Genomic DNA, 24,126 nt, shown 5'->3' on the forward strand with positions numbered 1-24,126 from the left:
GAACAGGTTCACCTGCGGACACGCAGTTTAGACGTCTAGTTTCCACTTTAAAAGGATAATATTCTCTATTATCATATTTATTCTAAACTTCTTCTTCCATTTATCCACCTAAGGTAAGGTTTACGCTTTATTATGAGCATGTTTTGCTGTTTTATCTCAACCTTAAATGGCTTCTAGACTGAAGTTTCTCTCTGCACCAAACCCCATAGAGAAAAACAGCGATTTTAGCGCACAGGAACAGAGGAGCTACAGTCTACTCCTGTCTCATTTGGTACGTTTATGTCACTTAGATAAACACAAACAAAGGCTTTATTTACACCAAACTGACCAATTAAATATTTTCAGTGGATCAACAACGCCTGTGTGGTGTCGTTATTAAAATCGCAGATTTTCTCTACAGGGTTTGGTGCAGGGGAGCGAGTGGTTTAAAAATTGAGCTACAAAATGTTCAAAAAGCCTGTTTAATGGAAAGAAAAAGCAGGACGAATATTCTTAAGATTAAAGTGACAGACACTGACATTCAGTTGGAGAAATTTCACGTAGATCTGTTTACGTGGAATTTTAAAGCACTTTTGCTGCCATTTTAACGTCAAATTTGTCGGAGCGCCTTTTGACGTAGACAAAATCCTCTGATAACTTTTAATCGTGAACTTGTTTAGGACACACCGACCGGATTTGACGTGGCTAGCTCAAACGTGCTCGGACGAGTTTATTCGAATGCGTAAAACTAGCCATTTTCGTTGTTCTTTTCCAAAATGGCCGACTTCTGGGTAGGCGGAGCTAATGGAAGTGCATTAGAAATTTGGTTGGGATCACTTAGACACGATAGACAAATTTAAAAAAATTGCATTTAACGTGAAAATTCTCCAAAAACTTAAACTACTTTTAAATTAAAGGTTGTGTGTGATCTCCTTACCTTAGCTCCAAAACGTAAACGATCAATGGTGTTCTCCGCCTCTGCGTGTTTAATCAGCAGTTTGCTGTAGTCTTCCTGCACAAGGAAGATACATGAAAATGAAGGTAAGATATATATGTGTATATATATACACAGGTTATTGTGACTCTCTAACTTCAGTACCTGCAGTCGCTCCACCAGCGTGATGATGGTCTTCTGAACCCTGGGGTTGGAGACCACGTCGGCGGCGTTCAGCAGCGCCTCTTTCACGTAGTCGGCCGGGTTGAGGTGGAGCTCGGGAGACGGCGACTCCCGCGACGACGAGCGTCTGCTCACGACGGGTTTGGCGTCTTTGGGGACGCGGACTCTGGGCAGCACTTTGGAGAAGTCCGGCGTCTTGCGAAGACACAAGTTTCTACGGGGTGGAAAGACGATCAAAGCGGTCATTTGTTGGCGCTCGTCGGGAGAAAATGCAACGTGGCAGGACGGGAAGTGGCAGCCATCTTAGAATCTTACGCCGGGATTTGTGAGATTAGTCCGACTTTGAGTTGGAAATCGGAGTAGAACTTGACTTCCTAACCCTAACCCACCATGATCTGATTTTATTCTCTTATTTAGCTACTTATAAACCCCCCCCCCTTAGTAGTCCCACCCACTCATAGTCCCGCCCCTCTCCTGAAGTTTGCAAATGCTCAAACGAGCTAGGATGAGTTCATTCGAATGCGTAGACTAGCCATTTTTATTTATTTCCAAAATGGCCGACTTCTGGGTGGGCGGAGCTAATAGAATTACATTTGAATTTTGGTTGGAATCACTTGGACACGATAGACAAATGAGTAGTTCAGAGTAGAACTTGACTTCCTAACCCTAACCCTAAGCCAACCCCAACCCACCATGATCTGACTTTATTCTCTTATTTAGCTACTTATAAATCCCGCCCCCCCCCCATTTGTAGTCCCACCCACTCATAGTCCCGCCCCTCTCCTGAAGTTTGCAAATGCTCAAACGAGCTAGGATGAGTTCATTCGAATGCGTAGACTAGCCATTTTAATTTTTTTCCAAAATGGCCGACTTCTGGGTGGGCGGAGCTAATAGAATTACATTTGAATTTTGGTTGGAATCACCTGGACACGATGGACAAATAAGTAGTTCAGAGTAGAACTTGACTTCCTAACCCTAACCCAACCCTAAACCAACCCCAACCCTAACCCACCATGATCTGATTTTATTCTCTTGTTTAGCTACTTATAAATCCCCCCCCCCCCCCCCCCATTTGTAGTCCCACCCACTCATATTCCTGCCCCTCTCCTGAAGTTTGCAAATGCTTAAACGTGCTAGGACGAGTTCATTCGAATGCGTAGACTAGCCATTTTTATTTTTTTTTCCAAAATGGCCGACTTCTGGGTGGGCGGAGCTAATAGAATTACATTTGAAATTTGGTTGGAATCACTTGCAGGACAGGAAGTGGCAGCCATCTTAGAATATTATGCCGGGATTTGTGAGATTAGTCCGACTTTGAGTAGGAAATCGGAGTAGAACTTGACTTCCTAACCCTAACCCAACCCTAACCCACCATGATCTGATTTTATTCTCTTATTTAGCTACTTATAAATCCCGCCCCCCCGCCTCCCGTTTGTAGTCCCACCCACTCATAGTCCCGCCCCTCTCCTGAAGTTTGCAAATGCTCAAACGAGCTAGGACGAGTTCATTCGAATGCGTAGACTAGCCATTTTAATTTTTTTCCAAAATGGCCGACTTCTGGGTGGGCGGAGCTAATAGAATTACATTTGAAATTTGGTTGGAATCACTTGCAGGACAGGAAGTGGCAGCCATCTTAGAATATTATGCCGGGATTTGTGAGATTAGTCCGACTTTGAGTAGGAAATCGGAGTAGAACTTCCTAACCCTAATCCAACCCCAACCCTAACCCACCATGATCTGATTTTATTCTCTTATTTAGCTACTTATAAATCCCGCCCCCCCCCCCCCCCCCATTGGTAGTCCCACCCCTCTCCTGAAGCTTGCAAATGCTACTAAAAGCAACTTTTTTCAATCATTAGTTGCCGCTCTACAGAACTTCAGAACTTCAGAACTACAGAAGAAGAACGTTCTTCACCTGAAGGATCCGGACTTCTTCATCGTTGCTCCAGGGCTCGTCCTCGGCTCTTTGCGCGAACAAGCGTCAGGCGCCGCCTGTGGCATACCCGACGTCATCACCTTCGGCGCCGCGAAAGACTCCCGCAGCAGCAGCAGCTCCTCCTCCTCCTCCTCCACCTCCACCACCACCACCTCCTCCTGGTCGTCTTCAGACTCCAGGAGACTGGACGCCAGGCTTCCGAGGCTCTCTGCGACTTCCATGTTTGGAAACGTTTCGGCGTCGATCCCTGGAGGAGGAGGAGGAGGAGGAGGAGGATGAAGAAGAGGCGGAGCATCTAGTTTAAGGTGAGACTGGCAGTGTGACATAGCCACAAACAAACAAACATATAAGCTAATGAGTGACGTGAAGATCTGCTGGAGAACACAGACAACATGAAAGGAAAGTGTCGCTCTTGTCTGTTTCCTTTGATGTTGGTTCCTGGAAGCTTTTTTGGACGTTGACGGATCCCGGGTGAAACTTCGCACGGGTGACTGGGGACCACGCAGCGGTAGCCACGGCAACCCAGATCAATGCTAACTGCAGTTTAAATCAAAAACCTGTATCTACAGTCGTTTGTAGATTTGGGGTGAATTCCAATTCCTTGCTTAAAGGGGAAATAAGTAGTTTATAGTGCCATCTAGAGGAGAGGCTGAAATTTACAACAAAGACCTGCTGCTCTGCTCACCCCCTCCCTTCCCTGAGCGCTACAGTATCCTCAGCTGGTCAAATGTCGTCCTCGTCGTCTTTCTCCGTGTCAGCAGATGAGGTTCGTGAGGCGAGGGAGAGGGCGGCGCTACCGCGGACGTAGCAGACGAAGCGGAGAGAGAGGAGGCGGGACTTCCGCTACAAGTAAAGAGACGCTTGTTTTGTTCTCTCGCGTTTGTCCTTACAGGCTCCGGTAGAAACATGGCGTCTCGCTGCTAACAGTGGCTATGCAACCGCGGCCCGCGGTCATGTTATTTTACATGACTTTTTGAAACACTACGAAAATGAAACAAAAACTATTATACAGCGACTAGACAATGCAGGAGCACATAATATGTATAAAAAAGTGGATTTTGGGTTATATAAACCCATAAATACTACATATTGTACCTTTAACCCTCAATCTTAACCCTCAATCTCAAAAATGAGCGCTCCCTCTGGTGCAAGTGCTGTCCCGATTCTCCGAAAAATTAAGTTGAGGGCCAAGTTTAAGGGCTGTATCGCCCTCAATATTGAGATTTTCCGAGACCACCCTTGGGAGCAAGGGCTACCCAGAATGCACTGCGTGTTTTCATATAACAAAGATGGCGTCGAAAGCAGTGAAACGAGTACGCTAAGTATTTTCTTTGTTAATAGACATAAAAATACGGATCGTAATAAATAATCCTGACGTAAATGTGTTCTTCTTCTTCTTTTTTGGAGTTGACAGACTGGACGCAGTTTTCGCGGTTATTCTGCCCCCTACAGTCTGAAGACGTATCTGCATTTAAGGGGTGTCCCATTTCTAAGTGACAAAATAACACCTCAACACTTGGTTTTGAGGGCCAGTTAAGATTAAGGGTTGAGCTTGAGGGTTAAGATAGGAATTGGAATTGGCCCATATACTCGCTCAATAAATTCAAGGAACGTCCGTCCAACGTTTCTTCCTTATGCGACTTACTAAGGTCACCGTTGTGTGCCGCGCCGACTTTGGTGGTGTTTGGATGAGCGATTTATACGTTTTTTACAACCTACCAACCAACGTCAGAAGACGCAAACTTCTACTTACTTCTTCACGTCCTGATTCGTCTGCTGCTGCAAAGTCTTCCTCCACCTCCTCCGGCTTCACCTGGGTCCTTCATCTTCATCCTCTGTCTTTGTTAAAAAACGCTGGCCTCACACAGACTCACGAATCTGAACTGGAACTTGTCACATGGTCGAGGGACGAGGACTCATCTGTCAGTCCTGAGGACGAGCAGATGCCTCTGATGCACCCGGTCGCCGTTCCTGCAACAACACAGTTTTTTTTTTACTGTTATTGACTGCAGTTAAACCATGAGATCATTCATTATAAATAAATTAGCTTGTTCAAAAGATGAGAAAACGGCAGAACGTCGATTAGCTAGAAGCTTATAGTTGTGTTGTTGTGTCGTCTCTGCACCAAAGTCCATAGAGAAAATCAACAATTTTTACTATTTTGTTTGGATTGACCTCAGTGACACAAACTGACCACACGAGGCAGCAGTGGACCAGAAGCTCTGACACTTCAAAAACTGAAGGCTGTTAAACATATATTGATGTGTGGCTAAAACTACACTGTGGTCGTTTTTGTTATTGTTTTAAAGCCTTAGTGCAGACTCTGTAGGTCTCCATTATAACAGAAGTCAAAGTGAACTTCACTGCAGTGCTTGGAGCTGCAGCGGTTGCTACGGCAACCCCACAATACAAACCCAGGGCCAGTAAACGACCAAAGTACAACAAAGGTCTCCACAGCTGCACGGCCGACGCCAGAAGGAATTTAGAACTGGCTCTGGGCAGCTTTGACGCAGAGCGAAAACGGATCAACTTAAAAGTTTTAATCTCGACGTATGTTAGGCATAATTTAACATATAAACGGATACAAACTCCTTCTATTCAACTGCTTCTTTCTCATTAACAACTGTGTTTGCTGGCTGGAAGTTCAAGCTCACTCTCCCGCACCAAACTCCGTTGAGAAAATCATCGATTTTAGCTCACGGGGGGGACACAGGAGCTGCTGGTCCACTGCTGCCCCGTGTGGTCACTTTGTGTCACTGAGGGTGAAACTAAACGCAAAGGATTTCAAACGCCGAAGTCACAAAATATATTTGAACTCACTGACGGAGGCAGCGGTGGATCAACAACTGCTGCGTGCTGTGATGTAAAAATCGCCGATTTTCTCTATGGGGTTTGGTGCAGGGAGAGTGAGTGGTTTACAAACTTCCTGTTTCCTGCTGCACTATTATATAAAGATAAAGATATATTTCTTTACATACTGTACATAACTGGAGCACTCATTAGCAGAAGTAGGTACTGTGCATCTTGACCGAGATTAACTCAAGGAGGATTATTAGTCTGGTGCCTCTTACAGTGCCTCTAATTTAACACACACACACACACACACACGTAATTTACAGTACCTGGATGATCAGAAAGCAACAATCTCACCCTGAAATTTGATGATAATGATAATTTTTTTGACTGTTTTCTTAATGGTCCATAAACTAAACAAGGCGCTCACCTACTGCTCCTCCTCCCTGTTTATTCCAATGGGTTTATCTCATTTGCCAGATGGAAGGAATTAAGCAGATTTACAGAGAAATGGGGGCGGGGGGGGGGGGGTCCTCACCGAGTGTAAACAGACAATGATTATTCATATAAATCCAGAGCGTGGAGCAGGTGCAGCTCCTCATGCAGCCAGCAGGGGGGGACTCTAATCACCTGTGAGCCGATTGTCCCGACCAAAATAATCAAAATAACATGATATTATCGTTGTACTTTAATATACTTCTGTATAGATCACGTACTCTGGTTTTATTCCAGTTCACATCTGTAAAATGTCACAAAAATGTGCAGAAATGTGGATATTTACTGACAAAGAACACCACTTTATTATGAGGCGTCACGAGAGGAGGAGGAATTTCTAACCCTTTAAGGTACTACTCAACCATTTGGTCGACCACACTTTAAGTCACTATATATCTCATTGAAAAACGCATCAAGCTGAACTCACTAACAGGGGGGTGTTCTTCAGGGCCACGTACTGCACAATTTGATCTCAAGTGGGCCGTACCAGTACAACGATAAGCATAATAACCTATGAGCAACAAGAACTCTGAATTTTTCTCCTTTGTTTTACATTTAATGAAGTCTTTTTTCTTTCTTTTTTTTACCAAAACATGAAATTTATGGAGAAATATAAGTGCAATTTCAACAATATTATGCCTAAATGTACCATTTACACATCATTACTGGATCTATAAAGGCACAAACATTTAGTCACAGTTCTCTGGAAGGTGAAAATATTGTATTTGACGTTGACATTTTAACAAATTCCTCCTGTGGCCTGGATTGGACCCTCTGGCGGGCCAGTTCTGGTCCCCGGGCCGCAAGTTTGACTCCCCTGCACTAACACTTAATGTCACTTGTTCTTAATGTTGTACGTTATGAATTATGCAAACCAGGTTTATTAATAACAGACATATCAACCGTTTGGTAGAGGCCTGTATCTGAAATACTGTAGGGTCTAATTTAAAAAATAATAATAATAATAATTTGATTGTTGTTATTGTTATCATAACTACATAAAATCAAATGTAAAAATGTCAATAAATAATTTCTCCATCTGCCTTTATTTCTTAATAAGTTTTCATGGAAGAGTAATAACAACAATGGTCTCCATTTATTCCAAAGGGGAATCATTTATTGACATTTTCTTAGCTAATGTTACTTTAAACACTTCTTGTACCATCCTCAGTCAAATTGTTGGTGTTTTCCATCAAACGCTACAACACGAATTTTGCAGAAAACATTAAATATTATCATATTTTCCAGGAACACTGTTTGTTTTCGAGTAACATTGAAGATTAAAGGCGATAAAAGGAGTTGCCCAACAGCATCCAGCAGGTCCAACCAGTCAGTCTGGTGAGCCCGAGGATCTTATTATTCTATATTTAAATGATTTAAAACACTAAAACACCACAGCCGTGGACAGAGGGAGTATAAACAAACTTTTGTCCAGCAGACTTACCTCTCTGTGAGGGCACACGGTGGCAGATTTACCGACTCCAGCTCCGGCTCCGGCAGCGGCGGCAGCAGCAGCAGCAGGGGTCGCTCCTCTGTTGCCGTGAACACCGCGAAACTCAAGTGAACAGATGCCGGAGCCTCTGTCACCATGGTACACGCTCAAACCACAACAAACCACCGCCGAGCCGCGGAGGGTTCGGTCCCCACAGCCCTCTCTCTGTGCGTGCTCTCACCCCCCGCTAGGTTTCTGCGTCCACTGCGTCACGGGAGGGAGGAGCTAGCTTAAAAGTTAGCAACGAAAGCTAAGCGGCCGGCGACACTTTTTTACAAACGCGTTTTCGCGTAACGAACACAAACAAATCACGTTCACGCACAGTTTGAGCTTCGCGTTGTTGGTTTGAATGAGTTACGCGAGTTTATTTGTTCACACGAGCAGCCGTTTGTGATGTTTAATCACGCTTTCGCAAGTGTGGCTGCACTGATTTCACTGATGCTACATACAGTGGAGCACATTTAGCTCCGTGTTTCGTCTCTCAGGCGTTTTTTCTTGCTCAAAACACCGCGATTACATTCATACATTTGTCCAAACAGTACGTCGTACCATCACGATAACATTTTATTCCTACATTTTAACGTTTAACGTGATTTGTGGAGGTTTGATACGAGCGGTATCGCCTGTCAGACATTAATCAGGGTATTGATAAGGGATTTTTTTTTTTTCAACGGACTTTTAAACCAAATAGTGAGCTGCGATTGGCTATGAGGCTGCAGGTGGGCGGGACTTAGCCTCGATCGCTGTTGATGAAAATTGCAGGTGCGTTTGAGATAAAAGGCCACCAGAGGGCGCCATTTTATAACATTTCAATTCAGTGCGTTAAGGGGGAGATTTTCAAAATAAAATAAACGATTTGTGAAGCCTAAATGTTTCATCTTAAAATGCTGTTTGTTCCAAATACTTTAAAACGTATATATATAATATAAAAATAAATGATTTAATAACAAAAAAAATTGGCTCTGAACATGTGCACAAATCTAAATAGATTATAAAAAAAAGGATATATATTATTATATTAGTTTTTAAAATGTTATATGTTATTTGCTACGTCTCGTTCATGATGAGTTCCCCTGATCTCAGCTTTGCTGTTCTTTAAAAAAAAAAGAATAATAATAATGAAAGCAAAAAATCCATTCTCATCCCATGAGTCATCCTGTTTTAAAGCCTCCACAGTCGAGTATTTTGTTCAGCGCTGTCTTGTTTTAGAGAAAATCGACAAATATTTGGAAACACAACCACATTCTGCAAAACGGACGTACTATTGTGTTGAAGAAAATGTGGAAATAGTGCTTAAGATAGACGTTTCGGAGACTTCCACTGTGGCTGTGTGTGAAGAGAAACTTCAAAATAAAAGCACACAACTGTCGTCTGATTTTTTTTTGTGCAGTTATCTTTATTGAAAAATTAAATACACTTTCTGTATAAATCACATTGAATAACATTCACTGAAATGGAAAGAATAAGACGGACGGACGGACCGAGTGACCGACGCGAACAGAGAACAAAAAAAAACATGTTTAAATGAACTTGTGCAGGTAAATGAAGCAGTTGGAACAAATAAGGTGTTTTTCCAGGGGGGTCAACAGGTGGCGCCGGCCGGCCGGGCGCGGAGCGTCGACCTCTGCAGGAAAGCGAGTCGATCGGCGGTCAGAGCGTGAGCCGTCGCGTCTGGTGCTGGAGTCGAGGGCCGAACACCTCTCTTGTGTTTCAGCGTCTGATTAATGAGGCTGTCAGCGGCTTCCATCGCTTCCTTCCATCATTCCCGTTCCTCCCGGGGGCCGAACCTTTAATGTCGGGTCAACGAGGGACGAGCGGAGGGGGGGGGGAGAAGGTTGGTTTAAAGGTGCGCTATGTAACAGTCCACCGCACAAGACGTCAGGGAAAACAAACGATCGTTTAAACGTAAACAGTCATCGGTTACATTCAAACCACTGTCAAAGTTAGTTCGTAAATGACTCCACGTGTACGATCTATTTAGTTTTTTCGTCCAAAAAACCGCTTTGTTTCATTTCCCCGCCAAAAAAATGACCTGTGTGTGGCGCTATCGGTCGTATACGCGAAAAAACGCTAAGGCTTGTTACTCCTGTTTTCCAAAAATAGAACTTCGCAAAATGTCGCATACGTGTGGATATAAAAAAAAAAACACAAGAGGCCAATATGTTACGAAACTTTTGCAGATTCTCCTAAATTCGTTCATAGTCGTGTTTAGATCTCGTGTCACCCGGCGACATTACAGCGCTAGTAAAAACGACCACTGCGTAAAATCCTACACACTGGTCCTTTAAAGAGAGTTTGTAAATACGCTATTTGGCTTCATCTCGTAGTTAGACAAATTTTGTATGACCTAAAAACCTAGCTTAACTGACGCTAGTCAATGCTAACGTACCTTAACGCATGACGCGTTTTCCATGATTACTGACTGGCAAAAAACTCCTGATTGTTAAAATGAGTCTCTAAAGTAACGCTAAAACTTTAAAAACAGAGGCACGCATACGCAGTGCACAGGTACGCGTGGTTATTTGTAGCTAACTAACGGCGCTAGAAGGAGCTAACGCAGCTAGCCGAGCTAACTGGTAAAAACGGTGTCTGGGCTTCCGGTGCCGCGCCGCGTTAACGTGACGTCGCGCGCGTCTTTTTCCCCCGTCAGTCGTCATGGAAACGCATCACGCGTGACTAAACGTGACGCAGCAGGCAACAAAGGAGGACATCCAGCAGCTCGTGGATGAAATATCGCTTTCAAAATCAATCTGGTTGAGTTTCGAGCACATGCTGACAGATTTAACGTTTTTCCCTGTCCTTCCCTCCTCATCCTCCTCCTCCTCCTCCTCCTCCTCCCTTGTCTCCTCCCCTCCTCTCCTCCTCCCTTCATTAGAGACATTCATTTCAAACGCTCCAGCAGCAGAAGCCTGTGTGGCTTTGATTCTTCCAGGATTAGCTTGTTTATCAGAGAGCAATTCCACTGAGAGGACACACACACAGCCACCTCTGCCTCACACACACACACACACACACACACACACACACACACACACACACACACACACACACACACACACACACACACACACACACACACACACACACACACACACACACACACACACACACATTCTTGTACTTGCTGCATACTGAGGACCAGCATTTCCACTTTATAAATCAACACAATTACAAATATCTACTTCATGAATGACATCTATAAAGAACTACTGGTTGCAGTACCATAAAATGTCTGCAGGTGGAGCCCCAGAGCAAAAAGGGCTGGAAAACTGTTTCGATTTTTTTTTTTAATTTTTGGTCAAAATGTTTACAAAAACATCATACTGAAACTATGTCGACCAAAATATAAAAAAAACCCAATATTTTTGGTCCAAAATTTGAAAAAAAAGAAAAAAAATTGAGGAAATTTTGACCCAAAATTTGAAAAAAAAAATTGGTCAAAAATCTGACAAAAAAATTTGGTCCTAAATTTGACAAAAACAATTTGGCCCAAAATGTTACCCAAAATTGTTGGTCCAAAATTTTTGGTCCAAAATTGTTGGTCCAAAAATTTTGGTCCAAAATTTTACCCAACATTTTTGGTCCAAAATTAGATTTTTTTTTTTTGACAAATTGAGTATAGCATGTTATACCAACCTAAGGAAGTGATTTCAATGAAAACAAAGTGAGGACCGTCCAAAATGTCCTCACTCTGTAAAAATGACCTCACTTTGTTGGTTAAAAACCCTCACTGGTCCTCAGTATGCCGCAAGTACAAGAGCACACACACACACACACACACACACACACACACACACACACACACACACACACACACATTCTTGTACTTCCTGCACACTGAGGACCGGGTTGCTGTCAAAGTGAGGACCAGCATTTCCACTTCATAAATCAACACAATATATCTATATCTACTTCATGAATGACATCTATATAGAACTACTGGGTTGCAGTACCATAACATGTCTGCAGGTGGAGCCCCAGAGCAAAACGTGTGTCAATCACCAGGGGCTGGAAAAAACGTTTTTTTTGTACCAAATTGAGGACCGCTGTTAAAAACAGAGTATGTGAGGACCGGGCAAAATGTCCTCACATCGTAAAAACGACCTCACTTTGTTGGTTAAAAACCCTCACCGGTCCTCAGTATGCCGCAAGTACAAGAACACACACACACACACACACACACACACACACACACTGTGTATATGCATCATGAATTTTGACTGTGTTGTTGCAGTGAGCTCATTATTTTTCAGATTCCTCTTTGTAATGCGCTGAATATGCAAATTCTGACTCGTTATTTTAATGAATTTAGTCAAAAGACTTTTTTGACTGCATGACTGCACCAACGCTGCTCATCAAGGTCAATGGACTTTGTCCATGGAAATATAACTATGTACACACACACACACACACACTGTATGTTATTGTTAAAGCGACATTTAATGGTCGTTATTGATCCCTAATCTTTCCTTACAGTATAAATGAAGGGATCTGAGAGAGAACTGTTGACTGTTAGCTTTTCTTTAACAGCAGTTAGCGCTTGTACATCACTGAGTTTGTGTTCACTTCAGCCTCTGATCTCAGAAGTTGCTAGAAACTCTAGATTTATTTCTATATTTTCCATTGTTTCTCTCTTCTTTTCCCTTTAGTCTGTGAATGTTTATGAATGATTCATGGAGCCTTCGCTCAGGCTGAATCTTTATGTGTTGAGACTCTTTCTGTCCATTTTATAGACAGTGAAAGTGTTCTAGTTGAAAGAGCACACAGCGGTTTAGTCTCTTTTTGTTGGCTAACTTCCTGGTTTTTGTTGTTGCTAACATTACATTGAACCATAAACAGCCACAAAACCCTTCATTGCTATCACATTAGCTAAGCTGGAGAAGCAAATGTAGGATTAGCTGCTGTTAAATGATGGACAAATGTTGATATAGCAACTTTTTAGGCCCGTGCTAGCGACTTTTTTCTACTTCCTAGCAAGAAATCCTTCTGGCCAAACCTTTGCTAACTTCCTGAGGAAAAAGTTAGCAATGTTACTGAAAAAATATAATCAAATGGATGACAAGCACCGGCTAATGCTAATTATATAATGGCGTGTTCTAGCTGTAGGTAGCAACTAGTCAGGCCCCCGCTAGCGACTTTTTTCTACTCCCTAGCGAGAAATCCTTCAGGCCAAACCTTAGCTAACTCACTGAGGAAAAAGTTAGCAATCCTCGTGAAAAAAATATAATCAAATGGATGGACAAGCATCGTCTAATGCTAATTATATAATTTGACGTGTTCTAGCTGCAAGTAGCAACTAGTCAGGCCCGCGCTAGCGACTTTTTTCTACTTCCTAGCGAGAAATCCTTCTGGCCAAACCTTAGCTAACTCCCTGAGGAAAAAAGTTATTAATTCTACTGATGGACAAGCACATTAGCATCTAATTATATATGCTTGGTATATATACTATACTTGGTGTGTTCTAGCTGCAGGTAGCAATTTTTTCAGGCTGGCTTTAGCTACTGAGCGTACAGTGGCTAGCAACACTGCGTATGAAGACATTAGTAGTGCGTGAAGTAATCAACATATGATAGCAATAATAACACCAGCGTGACAGTTAGCGTGGTAGCAGTCATATTAGCCTCAGAGGCTAGTGCTAAATCTCATTTATAAACACAGTCAAACGTAGAGAATCCAGAGGGGAGGCGGTACTTCGACTGCGGATTGTGGTATCTGGTTAGCTAACAGCAGCCGAGCGTCTACGTGGTGCGTTACGGTTTACGTCGGAAGTCGGAACTGGGAGTTCGGCTGAGAAGTCGGAAAAAAACATGATCTCGGGTTAGCCATTGTTAGCAATAGCAGTCGCAACGCTGTACATCAAAGGTCTCAAACTTGCGGTGGAATATCGGGATAATATAATTTTGAGCTAATTTTGCAGATATCGTCCGATACCGATACTGTGCAGGTAATATCGTGCATCCCTAGTTTTTAACTTGTGGTTGTGCCGACTTTTTGAGCAGGAAACCCGAGTTAACGTGATGTTTGAGTCGGCGCCGTCTGGAACGCACCATTAGCTTAAACTGGTTCTCTGCACGGGGGGGGGGGGGGGGGGGGGGCGCTAGAGAGCAGCCAGCTATCGGAGAACCTGGATTATGTGTGTAAACACACACATAAAACACACACACACACTTCAGATGAATTACTTTATCGTTAACGCGACGCATGGAGGTGTGTTTTGGTGTCGTACGCCGTCTCGGCGTTAGCTTTCCTCCTGAGAGGAAACAAATCGTTTCCACAACAACAATCACTGCTCATTTGTTTCTTTCAATCATTCACTCATTCTCTGTCTTACACATACACACACACACACACACACACACACACACACACACACACACACACACACACACACACACACACACACACACACGCACACACACACGTGTTGCATGTGTGAGGCAGTCACAGTGAAACCTTTGCCAGTGTCGTCCTCTAAACGTCTCATTACTCTCTTTTTAGTCATAATTGCTGCACTGAGCCTGGCGTCAGGAACGCTCCCCCAGGGCGAATATGATTAAAAGAAGGAAAATTAAAAAACACAAATCATCCATTGTTATTCAAACGGAGAGAGCAGCAGGAGAGAAACAAAACGGAGTTAAATGAGGGTTAGTTTTCCACTTTTTTTTCCCTTCTAACCCCTGTGAGAGTTAACGCCACGTAAAGCTGGACGAATGTGAAAATATAAGAACCAAAGAAAACAAACATATCGCGTTAGCGTTTAGATGAGTTTTTCTCAGCTGAAAACACCGATCTCCTGAAGGACTCTGGTTTACTGGCATATTTTCGGCGACGACGCCAGGATTCAGTGGTTTTTAGGAGCACGACTCGTCGTTTTTCACACGTTATGGCCACTAAAAGAGCTCGTTTTCACCAATAAACGGCTCAGATTGTTTTTGGGTGAAACACTATTATCGTAAAACAAACACTTTAGTGGACGTAATGGTGCTAACCTGAGCGAACGCGGCCCAGTTAGCCTGGGATGAGATTTTGTCGTCTGGCGAGGACGACTTCAGAATCTCCCCAAAAAAAAGGGAACCAATCACAAATGTGTTAGAGGCGGGGCTTAACGTGACGACAACACAGAAAACGTTCAACATGGCAGCCACTGAAGAGCACAGTAGGACAGTATTTAATTGTACCAGTAGGTGTCAGTAACTGTCTCCAGCCTCCAAAGCTAACTGACACCAGCCTCCAAATATAACCGTCTCTAGCCTCCCAAGTTAAATGTCTCCAGCCTCCAAAGCTAACTTGACACCAGCCTCGGAGGCTAACTGACGCTAGCCTTCAAAGCTAACTGTCGCCAGCCTCCAAATTTAGCTGTCTCCAGCCTCCAAAGCTTAGTGACGCCAGCCTCCGAGGCTAACTGTCTCCAGCCTCCAAATCTAACTGTCTCCAGCCTCAAAAGCTAACTGACACCAGCCTCCAAAGCTAACTGTCTCCAGCCTCTGAGGCTAACTGCCTCCAGCCTCCAAAGCTAACAGACACCAGCCTTCAAAGCTAACTGTCGCCAGCCTCCAAATTTAGCCGTCTCCAGCATACAAAGCTTACTGACGCCAGCCTTCGAGGCTAACTGTCTCCAGCCTCCAAAGCTAACTACAGGAAGGCAGCCATCTTGAGCTAAGGGGTAATTTTTTTTGCGATAATTGGTCAAATTAGCATCGCAACATTGTGTCCAAATCTCACAGGGACCGATTTATTAAATAATCACGTTTTAACGTTAAAATGATCGCTAAAAACACGTGTCGTCTTAAACCAGCGGAGAAAACAGGAAATGAAGCCGATTTGCGTGAAAAAAAACACGTGTCAGACAAAAGGGGGCGTGGCTAATGACGTAGAAAAAAATCCCGTCTTTCCCAGAAGCGCCTGATTTATCATCGTCCTTGAAATATATAAATATTTATAATCACTATTTGTTGATGCAACAGAGGATACAGGTTTTATAATTCATATAGGAGTATCTTTATGTGTACATTATATATATATATATATTTGCATCTGTATCTACATTTGTTCATTTTTGTACATATACAAACCCAGGCATGACTCAGTCTCAGGTGTGCAGTCGTCTCCCCGTTAAAGCCGTAAATTAATAAATACATTTTTAAAAAAAGTTCGGACCGCTACAGGAAGGTCCAGTGGTTTTCGCTGCAAGTAGAAATCCACGAGTTTTTAACGCCGAGGACGAAGGAAAAAAAACGTACAGAATGTCGTTAAGTTCCGTCGTAGCGCGCGAGGTCTCACAGTGGGGAGGTAACAACGTTGAGGAGAATCCTGAACAAAGTTCACAGTGGAGATAAAAACCTGTCAGATTCAGGAAGATAAAGCGAGTCTCAGCGAAGACGAGGAGGAGGCGGCGGACGCTTGTTCCGGTTTTTAAAAAATTCCAGTTGTGCCGTTTAAATCCACAGACGTCCTCCGTCCTCCGCGTTCCGCTCTCGTCGTCGTCGTCGTCCTCCGCTCGGCTATAGCGCCACGTTGAACTCGGTCACCAGGAAGTCCACGTGGTCCCTCTCTTTGGTCTTGAAGGCCTCGGCGATGATGCGCGCCGCCTCCCTGTGCTCGCGGCCCCTCATGGGAACTCCGTTCACCTCCAGGATCACCTGACCCACCTTCAGCTGGCCGCAGTTATGAGCCGAGCCGCCTCTCTGAGAGAGAGAGACAACCAGAATCAGTCATACGAATAAAAACTAGACCACTTTCTGTGTTTTGATGTACTTCTATGACAGTGTTACAGCGCCACATAGAGGCCTGGCATGTGTACTACAGCATATACAGTCTTTTTTTGTGTTGTTGTTGTTGTGTGTGAAGCGTAGATGGGGACTCTAGATAACTGTTACAAACCGCAGGTGCTAAATGTTGCAAGATTATGGGGCTAAATCTCTCTAGCCTCTTGGGCTAACTGTCACTAGCCTCCAAGGGTAACTGTCCCCAGCCTCCAAAGCTAACTGTCGCCAGCCTACAAACCTAACTGTTGCCCACCTCCAAAGCTAACTGCTGCTAGCCTCCAAAGCTAACTGTTGCCCGCCTCCAAAGCTAACTGTCACTAGCCTCCAAAGGTAACTGTCGCTAGCCTCCAAAGGTAACTGTCACTAGCCTCCAAAGGTAACTGTCGCCCGCCTCCAAACCTAACTGTTGCCCGGCCTCCAAAGCTAACTGTCGCTAGCCTCCAAAGCTAACTGTCGCTAGCCTCCAAAGGTAACTGTCACCCGCCTCCAAACCTAACTGTTGCCTACCTCCAAATCTACATGTCGTTAGCGTCCAAAGCTAACTATCGCCAGCCTCCGAACCCATTGGCCACCTCCAAAGCTGTCGCTAGCCTCCAAGGGTAACTATCCCCAGCCTCCAAAGCTAACTATCGCCAGCCTCCGAACCCATTGCCCACCTCCAAAGCTGTTGCTAGCCTCCAAGGGTAACTATCCCTAGCCTCCAAAGCTAACTGTCGCTAGCCTTCAAAGCTAACTGTCGCCAGCCTACAAAGCCAACTGTTGCCCGCCTCCAAAGGTAACTGTCGCCCCGCCTCCAAAGCTAACTGTTGCCCGCCTCCAAAGCTAACTGTCGCCAGCCTCCAAACCCAACTGTTGCCCACCTCCAAAGCTGTCGCTAGCCTCCAAGGCTAACTGTCGCTAGCCTCCAAGTGTAACTATCCCCAGCCTCCAAGGGTAACTATCCCCAGCCTCCAAAGCTAACTGTCGCCAGCCTCTAAACCTAACTGTTGCCCACCTACAAAGGTAACTGTCGCTAGCCTCCAAAGCTAACTGTTGCCCACCTACAACGCTAACTGTCACCAGCCTACAAAGCTAACTGTCACCAGCCTCCGAGGTTAAATGTCACAAGCCTCGGAGGCTAACTGTTGCTCGCCAAATCAATCAGTCTATTTTGGATCGTGCGACACGTTTCTTGATGACTGACCGGAAAAAGACTTGCGTGACACCATGTTTGCGTGCCGCGGCACCGGAGTCCAGGCACCGTTTACCACTTAGCTCCGTTAGCTCCTTTAGCACCGTTACAATGGAACTCGAGCGGTCTGTTTATTAAAGGAAAAGAGCAGCGCTAACATGTGTGCCTCTGTTTTTAAAGTTTAGCGTTACGTTAGAGACTCATTTTAACAATCGGTAGTCGCGTAAAAACATGACGTCACGCGCGTCTTTTCCGATCAGTCGCCATGGAAACGTGTCATGCGCTAACGTGCGTTAACGTTGATGCCGTTAACGTGCCCAGCGATAGTCACGTTCTATGTCGTTGTTCGCACACCAAATCAACGTCAGGCTACGTAACCAAGTCTCGTACCAAGAACACGTACGATTCTTCGTCGAAATGCAAGTCTTGACCGTTCCAAACGCACGCTCAGATTCGCTGTATGAAGCTTTTACTCCAAACCCCGCACTTTTATCTCGGCTCATATTTGGGCTACCGCATCACGAGTAACCTTGCGGTTCCTGCTCGGCTCGTCTCGTTCATGTTTACGAGCCGCCCCTCGGCCCGAGGTTTTTCCGCAGACCCCGTGAGCGATGTCGTTCCAAAGATTTACAGATCCATCCGGGACTCGTTTGGCCGCCGCCGCGGTCCGCTCGTTCAATCGCCGGAGTCTCCGAACGGCGGAGACGTGAGGAGTGAGTCATCGCGTTTGTCTGAATGCATTTGTGGTGTCAACAGGCGACGATTGGGTGAGAGCGTGACTGCGGAGCGGAGCAGGTCGGATTGGGATTAACCGCTGTGTGTGTGTGTGTGTGTGTGTGTGTGTGTGTGTGTGTGAGAATGTATGTAAATGTGGGCCTTCTGTGACAGGGCGTCTCTATCTCTTCTATGCTAATGAAGTCACATTTGATGTTTTAAATTCGAGCTCGGGCAACGAGACAACTTCATTTATTTGGACGTAATTGAGAAATTCTCAAACGTACGCGGTGGAGAGTTGGACTGGAAAATAGCCTCTGAAAAGCCTCAGAGCAGTACTGTGCTGTATTTATCTCCTCAACTCTATGAAACTCTAGGAACTTTTCCAATCAGATCTTTTCCAATCAGAAGTTTTGCGTAAAAATGCAGCTTCGTTTGGTGGAATGTCGTCACACCAGAGATGCTCACAAGTCCGAGTCAATGACGTATGTGGATTGTAACTGTCCTCATTGTTGTTTCAGAACAATAAAGAGTTTGAAAATAGGCTACACGGCTAATGTGACCAGCCCAGTTAGCTAAATTAGCTCAACAGGCTAGCAACAGTTGACTTTGATTGAATTTGAACGCCAAATGCAAGCAGAATTAGCAGTATAGAATATAGCAATGTCACGCGTCTTTTTCCAGTCAGTTGCCATGGAAACGCATCACGCGTGACTACACGTAACGGGCAGCAAAGGAGGACATCCAGCAGCTCGTCGCCCCAATCAGCTGACAGGGAAACGGGGCTTCCTGAAAATGTTTTACTTTTTTTGTACTATTCCTAAAGGAAACCCAAAAAAAAAAGCACCGGACCAAACCAAACCGGCATTTTTGTCGCCAAAATATCCCGATTTGCTCACGAGCCACAAAAGCTCCGACACAGTTGAGCTCACTTCACACGAAGCGCGTCCTCTGCTCCGTACGTTGTTAAAAGTGACCTTATCAGCTCACGCCAAAGTGAAGGAGTCTGGAGTCGTGACAGACGGCGGCGTTTTTCAATCACAGCAGACCTCTTTCTGGACGTCTCCGCACTGCGAGCGACTCTCGCTTAATGAAGCGGGTTTTACGGCGCGAGGCGGAACCAAGCGATCCGTGCACGCCTTTTTTTACGACAGCCGACGCGGTCTCACACAAAGCCACGGGATGTACCACGTATGTCCTGTCATGTCATGTTACCGCCACATCCAGGCAAGGACTTGACGATGGAAAACGACGACAGTCTGGAACTAAATGCGCAATAAATGCGACGTTTAATAGCTAAAGAGCTCGATGTTTTTCAGCGGCCGACACACAGAGCGCACGGCTAATTTCAGCCCGACAGACGTTTTGTCAGGTCGGAAAATAAAGAAAGGGAATTTAAAAATGATGATGTCCTGACTGGAGAAAACAAATCTAAGTGCTCAAGATCTTGTCAGAGCGATGGTGCGTTCACTACGAGGATGAAAGTGGAAGTAAAATGTGAATAGAACGTCACATTTGCTTAATTCAGAGCAGGTGGCGCGAATTGCAGGAATAATAAGCAAGAAGGATTCGCAGCTACACAAATAGCTAAAGTTGAGAAAAACATTTTTGCGAGATGCGATGTCAAGAAAAACCAGTCGCAGATTAGTTTGGACGTCGGTTGAGAACGTCCAACTTTGACGATGAGCGCCCCCTGATGATGCCAGGGTTGGAGGCGACTTTTTTCGTATAAAGTTAGCAGCGCGCTAACAATCGGGAGACCGCGGACGCAATGATCGGCGTACGAGATTTTTAACGTTTCAATCCCGAGAGAGCACGGACGAGAGACGATCCAGGCGATTTCGCGGAGGAGATTCGTGGATTCTCACAGAAACTCGGAAAAAACGGAACTTATCGCGTACAAGTTACGGTTCTAACCAAAAGTACGCGATACTTGTGATTTCGAAATCGCGACGACTCCGAGGATAATTTGGCCAGATAATCTGTTCAAATCAAATCGGGCCCCAAAATTGGAAGACACCCACGATTGTTCGGAAGGTCCAGATCGGGACTGAAATCAGGGTCGATTATCCTCTAGTGAGGGGGCGGGGCTTAAAGCAAATAATCCTGATTGGATTTCGCTAGCGCCTGCGTGGAAACATTAGCATAAGAGGAAAATATCTTAAACTTCGGTGAGTACGAAAGCACGCAAACATCACTATTCGTAAGTGTTTGTTAAAGAATCGGTTTGGTTTGGTGCCACTTTAACGACACATTGCTGCTCTCTGTCTCCCTCTGTGGCTATCGGTGGTACCGCAGCCTCACGGCAGGAGTCGAAGGAATTTAAAGGCGCCATATGTAAGAATGTGGCCAAAAAACGGTTACTACATTCAAATTCAAAATACCGAGGTCTTTTTAGGTTTTGTTTTCTTGACGTAGCTGGCAAACCCGTGGTCGCTCGGCAGCTGAGGCTGCAACGATTGGTAGACGGCGGTAGGTGGCGCCACATGACGCCAAAACATGATTTCAAAGCGTAAACATGATTTGCAGTCTACAAAAATATTTTTTTTAACGCAGAGATTTTCTGCGCGTTTTTACATCGGGGTAAAGACAACGACGACAAAAGCTAGCTAGCAAACGCTTGTTGTAAACGTTCTGTTTCCTAACATATACGTCAGGAGGAGCAACTCTGCATTTTGCTTTTCATTGACCTTAAAGATCAATACAAACGTGGACGCTGAGGGTTTCTTCCATCACCATTTGCACAAAATAAGACACAACATCCTCTTCCCTAAATGTTTTTTTTTCCCCCTCTCGGAGCTGACCTTATTAAATGCGGCTACAAAGGCTATCATCACCATCATCATCATCACCATCATCATCATCATCATCACTGCTCTTATTTACTGAGCCAACAACAATCAACCCGGGGGCCAGTGAAGCACAGAGTCGTCCCGATGGAAAGAAGACGGCGATGACAGCGGTCTGTCACCTCGGGGAGGCGGCGAAGACGACTGATAACTCTTCTGTTCTTCATCCTCAGGTCAGAGGCTCCGCTCAGATTTGGTTTTTTTTGCGATAATTTGACGATAATTCAGCAGGTCAGGGAGCCCAGAAACCAAAGCTGGCTCTGATCCGTCCCCGAAGGTCTAATAACGTCGAGTTAGCTTCCCCTCGCGGACGACGGCAAAGTTTCAAACCTTTTACGTCGTACAAAAAAATCGTGCAAAGAGTCAAACAAGTGACCTTGAGGCTGCGGCCTTTGTTGTTATTAATGTCTTTAAATAACGCGGTTATTGTTCGGGGACGCAGCAGCGGTGTGTCAGGTAACTCCTGAAGCGGAAGTTTGGAAGTTTCAGGTGAAATCTGTGCAATCAGCAGAGCGACGCGGAGCCGTTAAGTTTAGAGACGGCTCAATAATTTAACCCGATTAAAGTTTCAGTCCATTCGTCAGACTGGTTTAAACTCGCTCACATTAGATTTAATCCTCGTTTGCGGCCGTTTGTCACTTACGAGGAACCAGTTCATTGCGAGCAGCAATTCCTGTTTTTATTAGTCTTAGATTGAATATTCTCGCTCTCTCTGCTCGTGAAACATTATAGAGGATTTTTTTTTTGTTGTTGTTGTTTTTTTGTTTTTTTTTTGAAGGAAAGATTGCAAAAACGCTCTCGGGAATAAAGTGCATTTAATAACATTCTATATAACTCTCAAATCACCAGTGGATTTACGCTCGCCTGCAGTCATGGGCTTTAGGTAGAGACTGGAAAACAAACGAGAGCTCAGTTACAGGTCGACAAAATGAGTTTTCTTTACACGGCGGAGAGAATTGGTGCCTCGCAGCGAGAAGGTCAGCGGCTCAGATCCTGGTTTGACCGATTTCCTTTCTGTGCAGAGTTTGCTTGGGTTCTCCAGTGGTCATCGCTCCATTTAAATTGAATTAGTTTTCGGCTCTGTCCCAATACCTCCCCCTTAAAATTTGCCCTTGGTTTTGAGCGTCCTCAACTGTAAATTCCTCTCGTTGAGAGCGAACGTAACAAACGTGCTAACCTACGTCACATGTTGACAATTCTAAGCGTGCACAGTAGTGGCTAACGTGGCAGCTGCTAGTTTTGCTCAAGGTCAAAAAGGTAATGCCACCACATTTGGCTACAGTAGCTGCTAATGTTAAACGCAGATGCAACGGCTAAAGTCAAACAGCTAGTGTAGATGCTATGAGTCTAAGCTAAGATGCGAAGATGCTAAAGTCAAACGATGATGTCACAACGTTTGGCTACAGCAGATGTTAAATGTTAAACACTAATGCAATGGCTAAAGTCAAACAGCTAGTGTACAGAGGCGGCTAACGTAGCAGCTGCTAGTTTTGCTCAAGGTCAAAAGGTAAAGCCGCCACATTTGGCTACAGTAGATGTTTATGTTAAACGCAGATGCAACGGCTAAAGTCAAACAGCTAGTGTAGATGCTATGAGTCTAAGCTTAGATGCCAAGATGCTAAAGTCAAACGATAATGTCACAACGTTTGGCTACGGCAGATGCTAATGTTAAACACTGATGCAATGGCTAAAGTCAAACAGCTAGTGTACAGAGGTGGCTAACGTAGCAGCTGCTAGTTTCGCTCAAGGTCAAAAGGTAATGCCACCACGTTTGGCTACAGTACAGTAGCTGCTAATGTTAAACGCAGATGCAACGGCTAAAGTCAAACAGCTAGTGTAGATGCTATGAGTCTAAGCTAAGATGCGAAGATGCTAAAGTCAAACGATGATGTCACAGTGTTTGGCTACAGCAGATGCTAATGTTAAACACTGATACAATGGCTAAAGTCAAACAGCTAGTGTACAGAGGTGGCTAACATAGCAGCTGCTAGTTTTGCTCAAAGTCAAAAGGTAACGCCGCCACATTTGGCTACAGTAGCTGTTTATGTTAAACGCAGATGCAACGGCTAAAGTCAAACAGCTAGTGTAGATGCTATGAGTCTAAGCTTAGATGCTAAGATGCTAAAGTCAAACGATAACGTCACAACGTTAGGCTACGGCAGATGCCAATGTTAAACACTGATGCAATGGCTAAAGTCAAACAGCTAGTGTACAGAGGTGGCTAACGTAGCAGCTGCTAGTTTTGCTCAAGTCAAAAGGTAATACCACCATGTTTGGCTACAGTAGATGTTTATGTTAAACGCAGATGCAACGGCTAAAGTCAAACAGCTAGTGTAGATGCTACGAGTCTAAGCTAAGATGCTAAAGTCAAACGATATAGTCACAACGTTTGGCTACAGCAGATGCTAATGTTAAACACTGATGCAATGGCTAAAGTCAAACAGCTAGTGTACAGAGGTGGCTAACGTAGCAGCTGCTAGTTTTGCTCAAAGTCAAAAGGTAATGCCACAGTACAGTAGCTGCTAATGTTAAACGCAGATGCAACGGCTAAAGTCAAAAGGCTAATGTAGATGCTTTGGTCGTGGCTAATATGGTATCTGCGCTTGTGTATTAGCCACTAAAGTCAAGGGATAATGTCACAACGTTTGGCTACAGCAGCTGCTAATGTTAAACGCCGATCTAATCTAATCAAATCTAGTTTAATATCCAGTTTGATTATTGTGCTAAACGTTGTTTTGTTGACAATTCTACCAGTGGAGCGTGCTACCGCTCGCTAGCTAGTTAGCTAGCTGCTCTTATAAATCGTCAGTTATTT

At 44.5% G+C, this 24,126-nt stretch overlaps 1 protein-coding gene across 1 annotated transcript in view; it reads right to left on the reverse strand.

Annotated features, from left to right (window-relative positions):
• Positions 1-16,313: 16,313 nt before the first annotated feature.
• whrna (whirlin a) overlaps positions 16,314-24,126 on the reverse strand; it is a gene marked incomplete at both ends in the record, with an annotated part of 113,170 nt that continues 105,357 nt past the window's right edge. The window contains one exon of the mRNA XM_083903228.1: positions 16,314-16,496. Coding sequence (XP_083759354.1) covers positions 16,314-16,496 — 183 coding nt within the window. The remainder of the gene's footprint in view (positions 16,497-24,126) is intronic.

The sequence above is a fragment of the Microchirus variegatus genome (assembly GCF_963457635.1).
Source record: "Microchirus variegatus genome assembly, chromosome: 1".
Lineage (NCBI taxonomy): Eukaryota > Metazoa > Chordata > Actinopteri > Pleuronectiformes > Soleidae > Microchirus > Microchirus variegatus.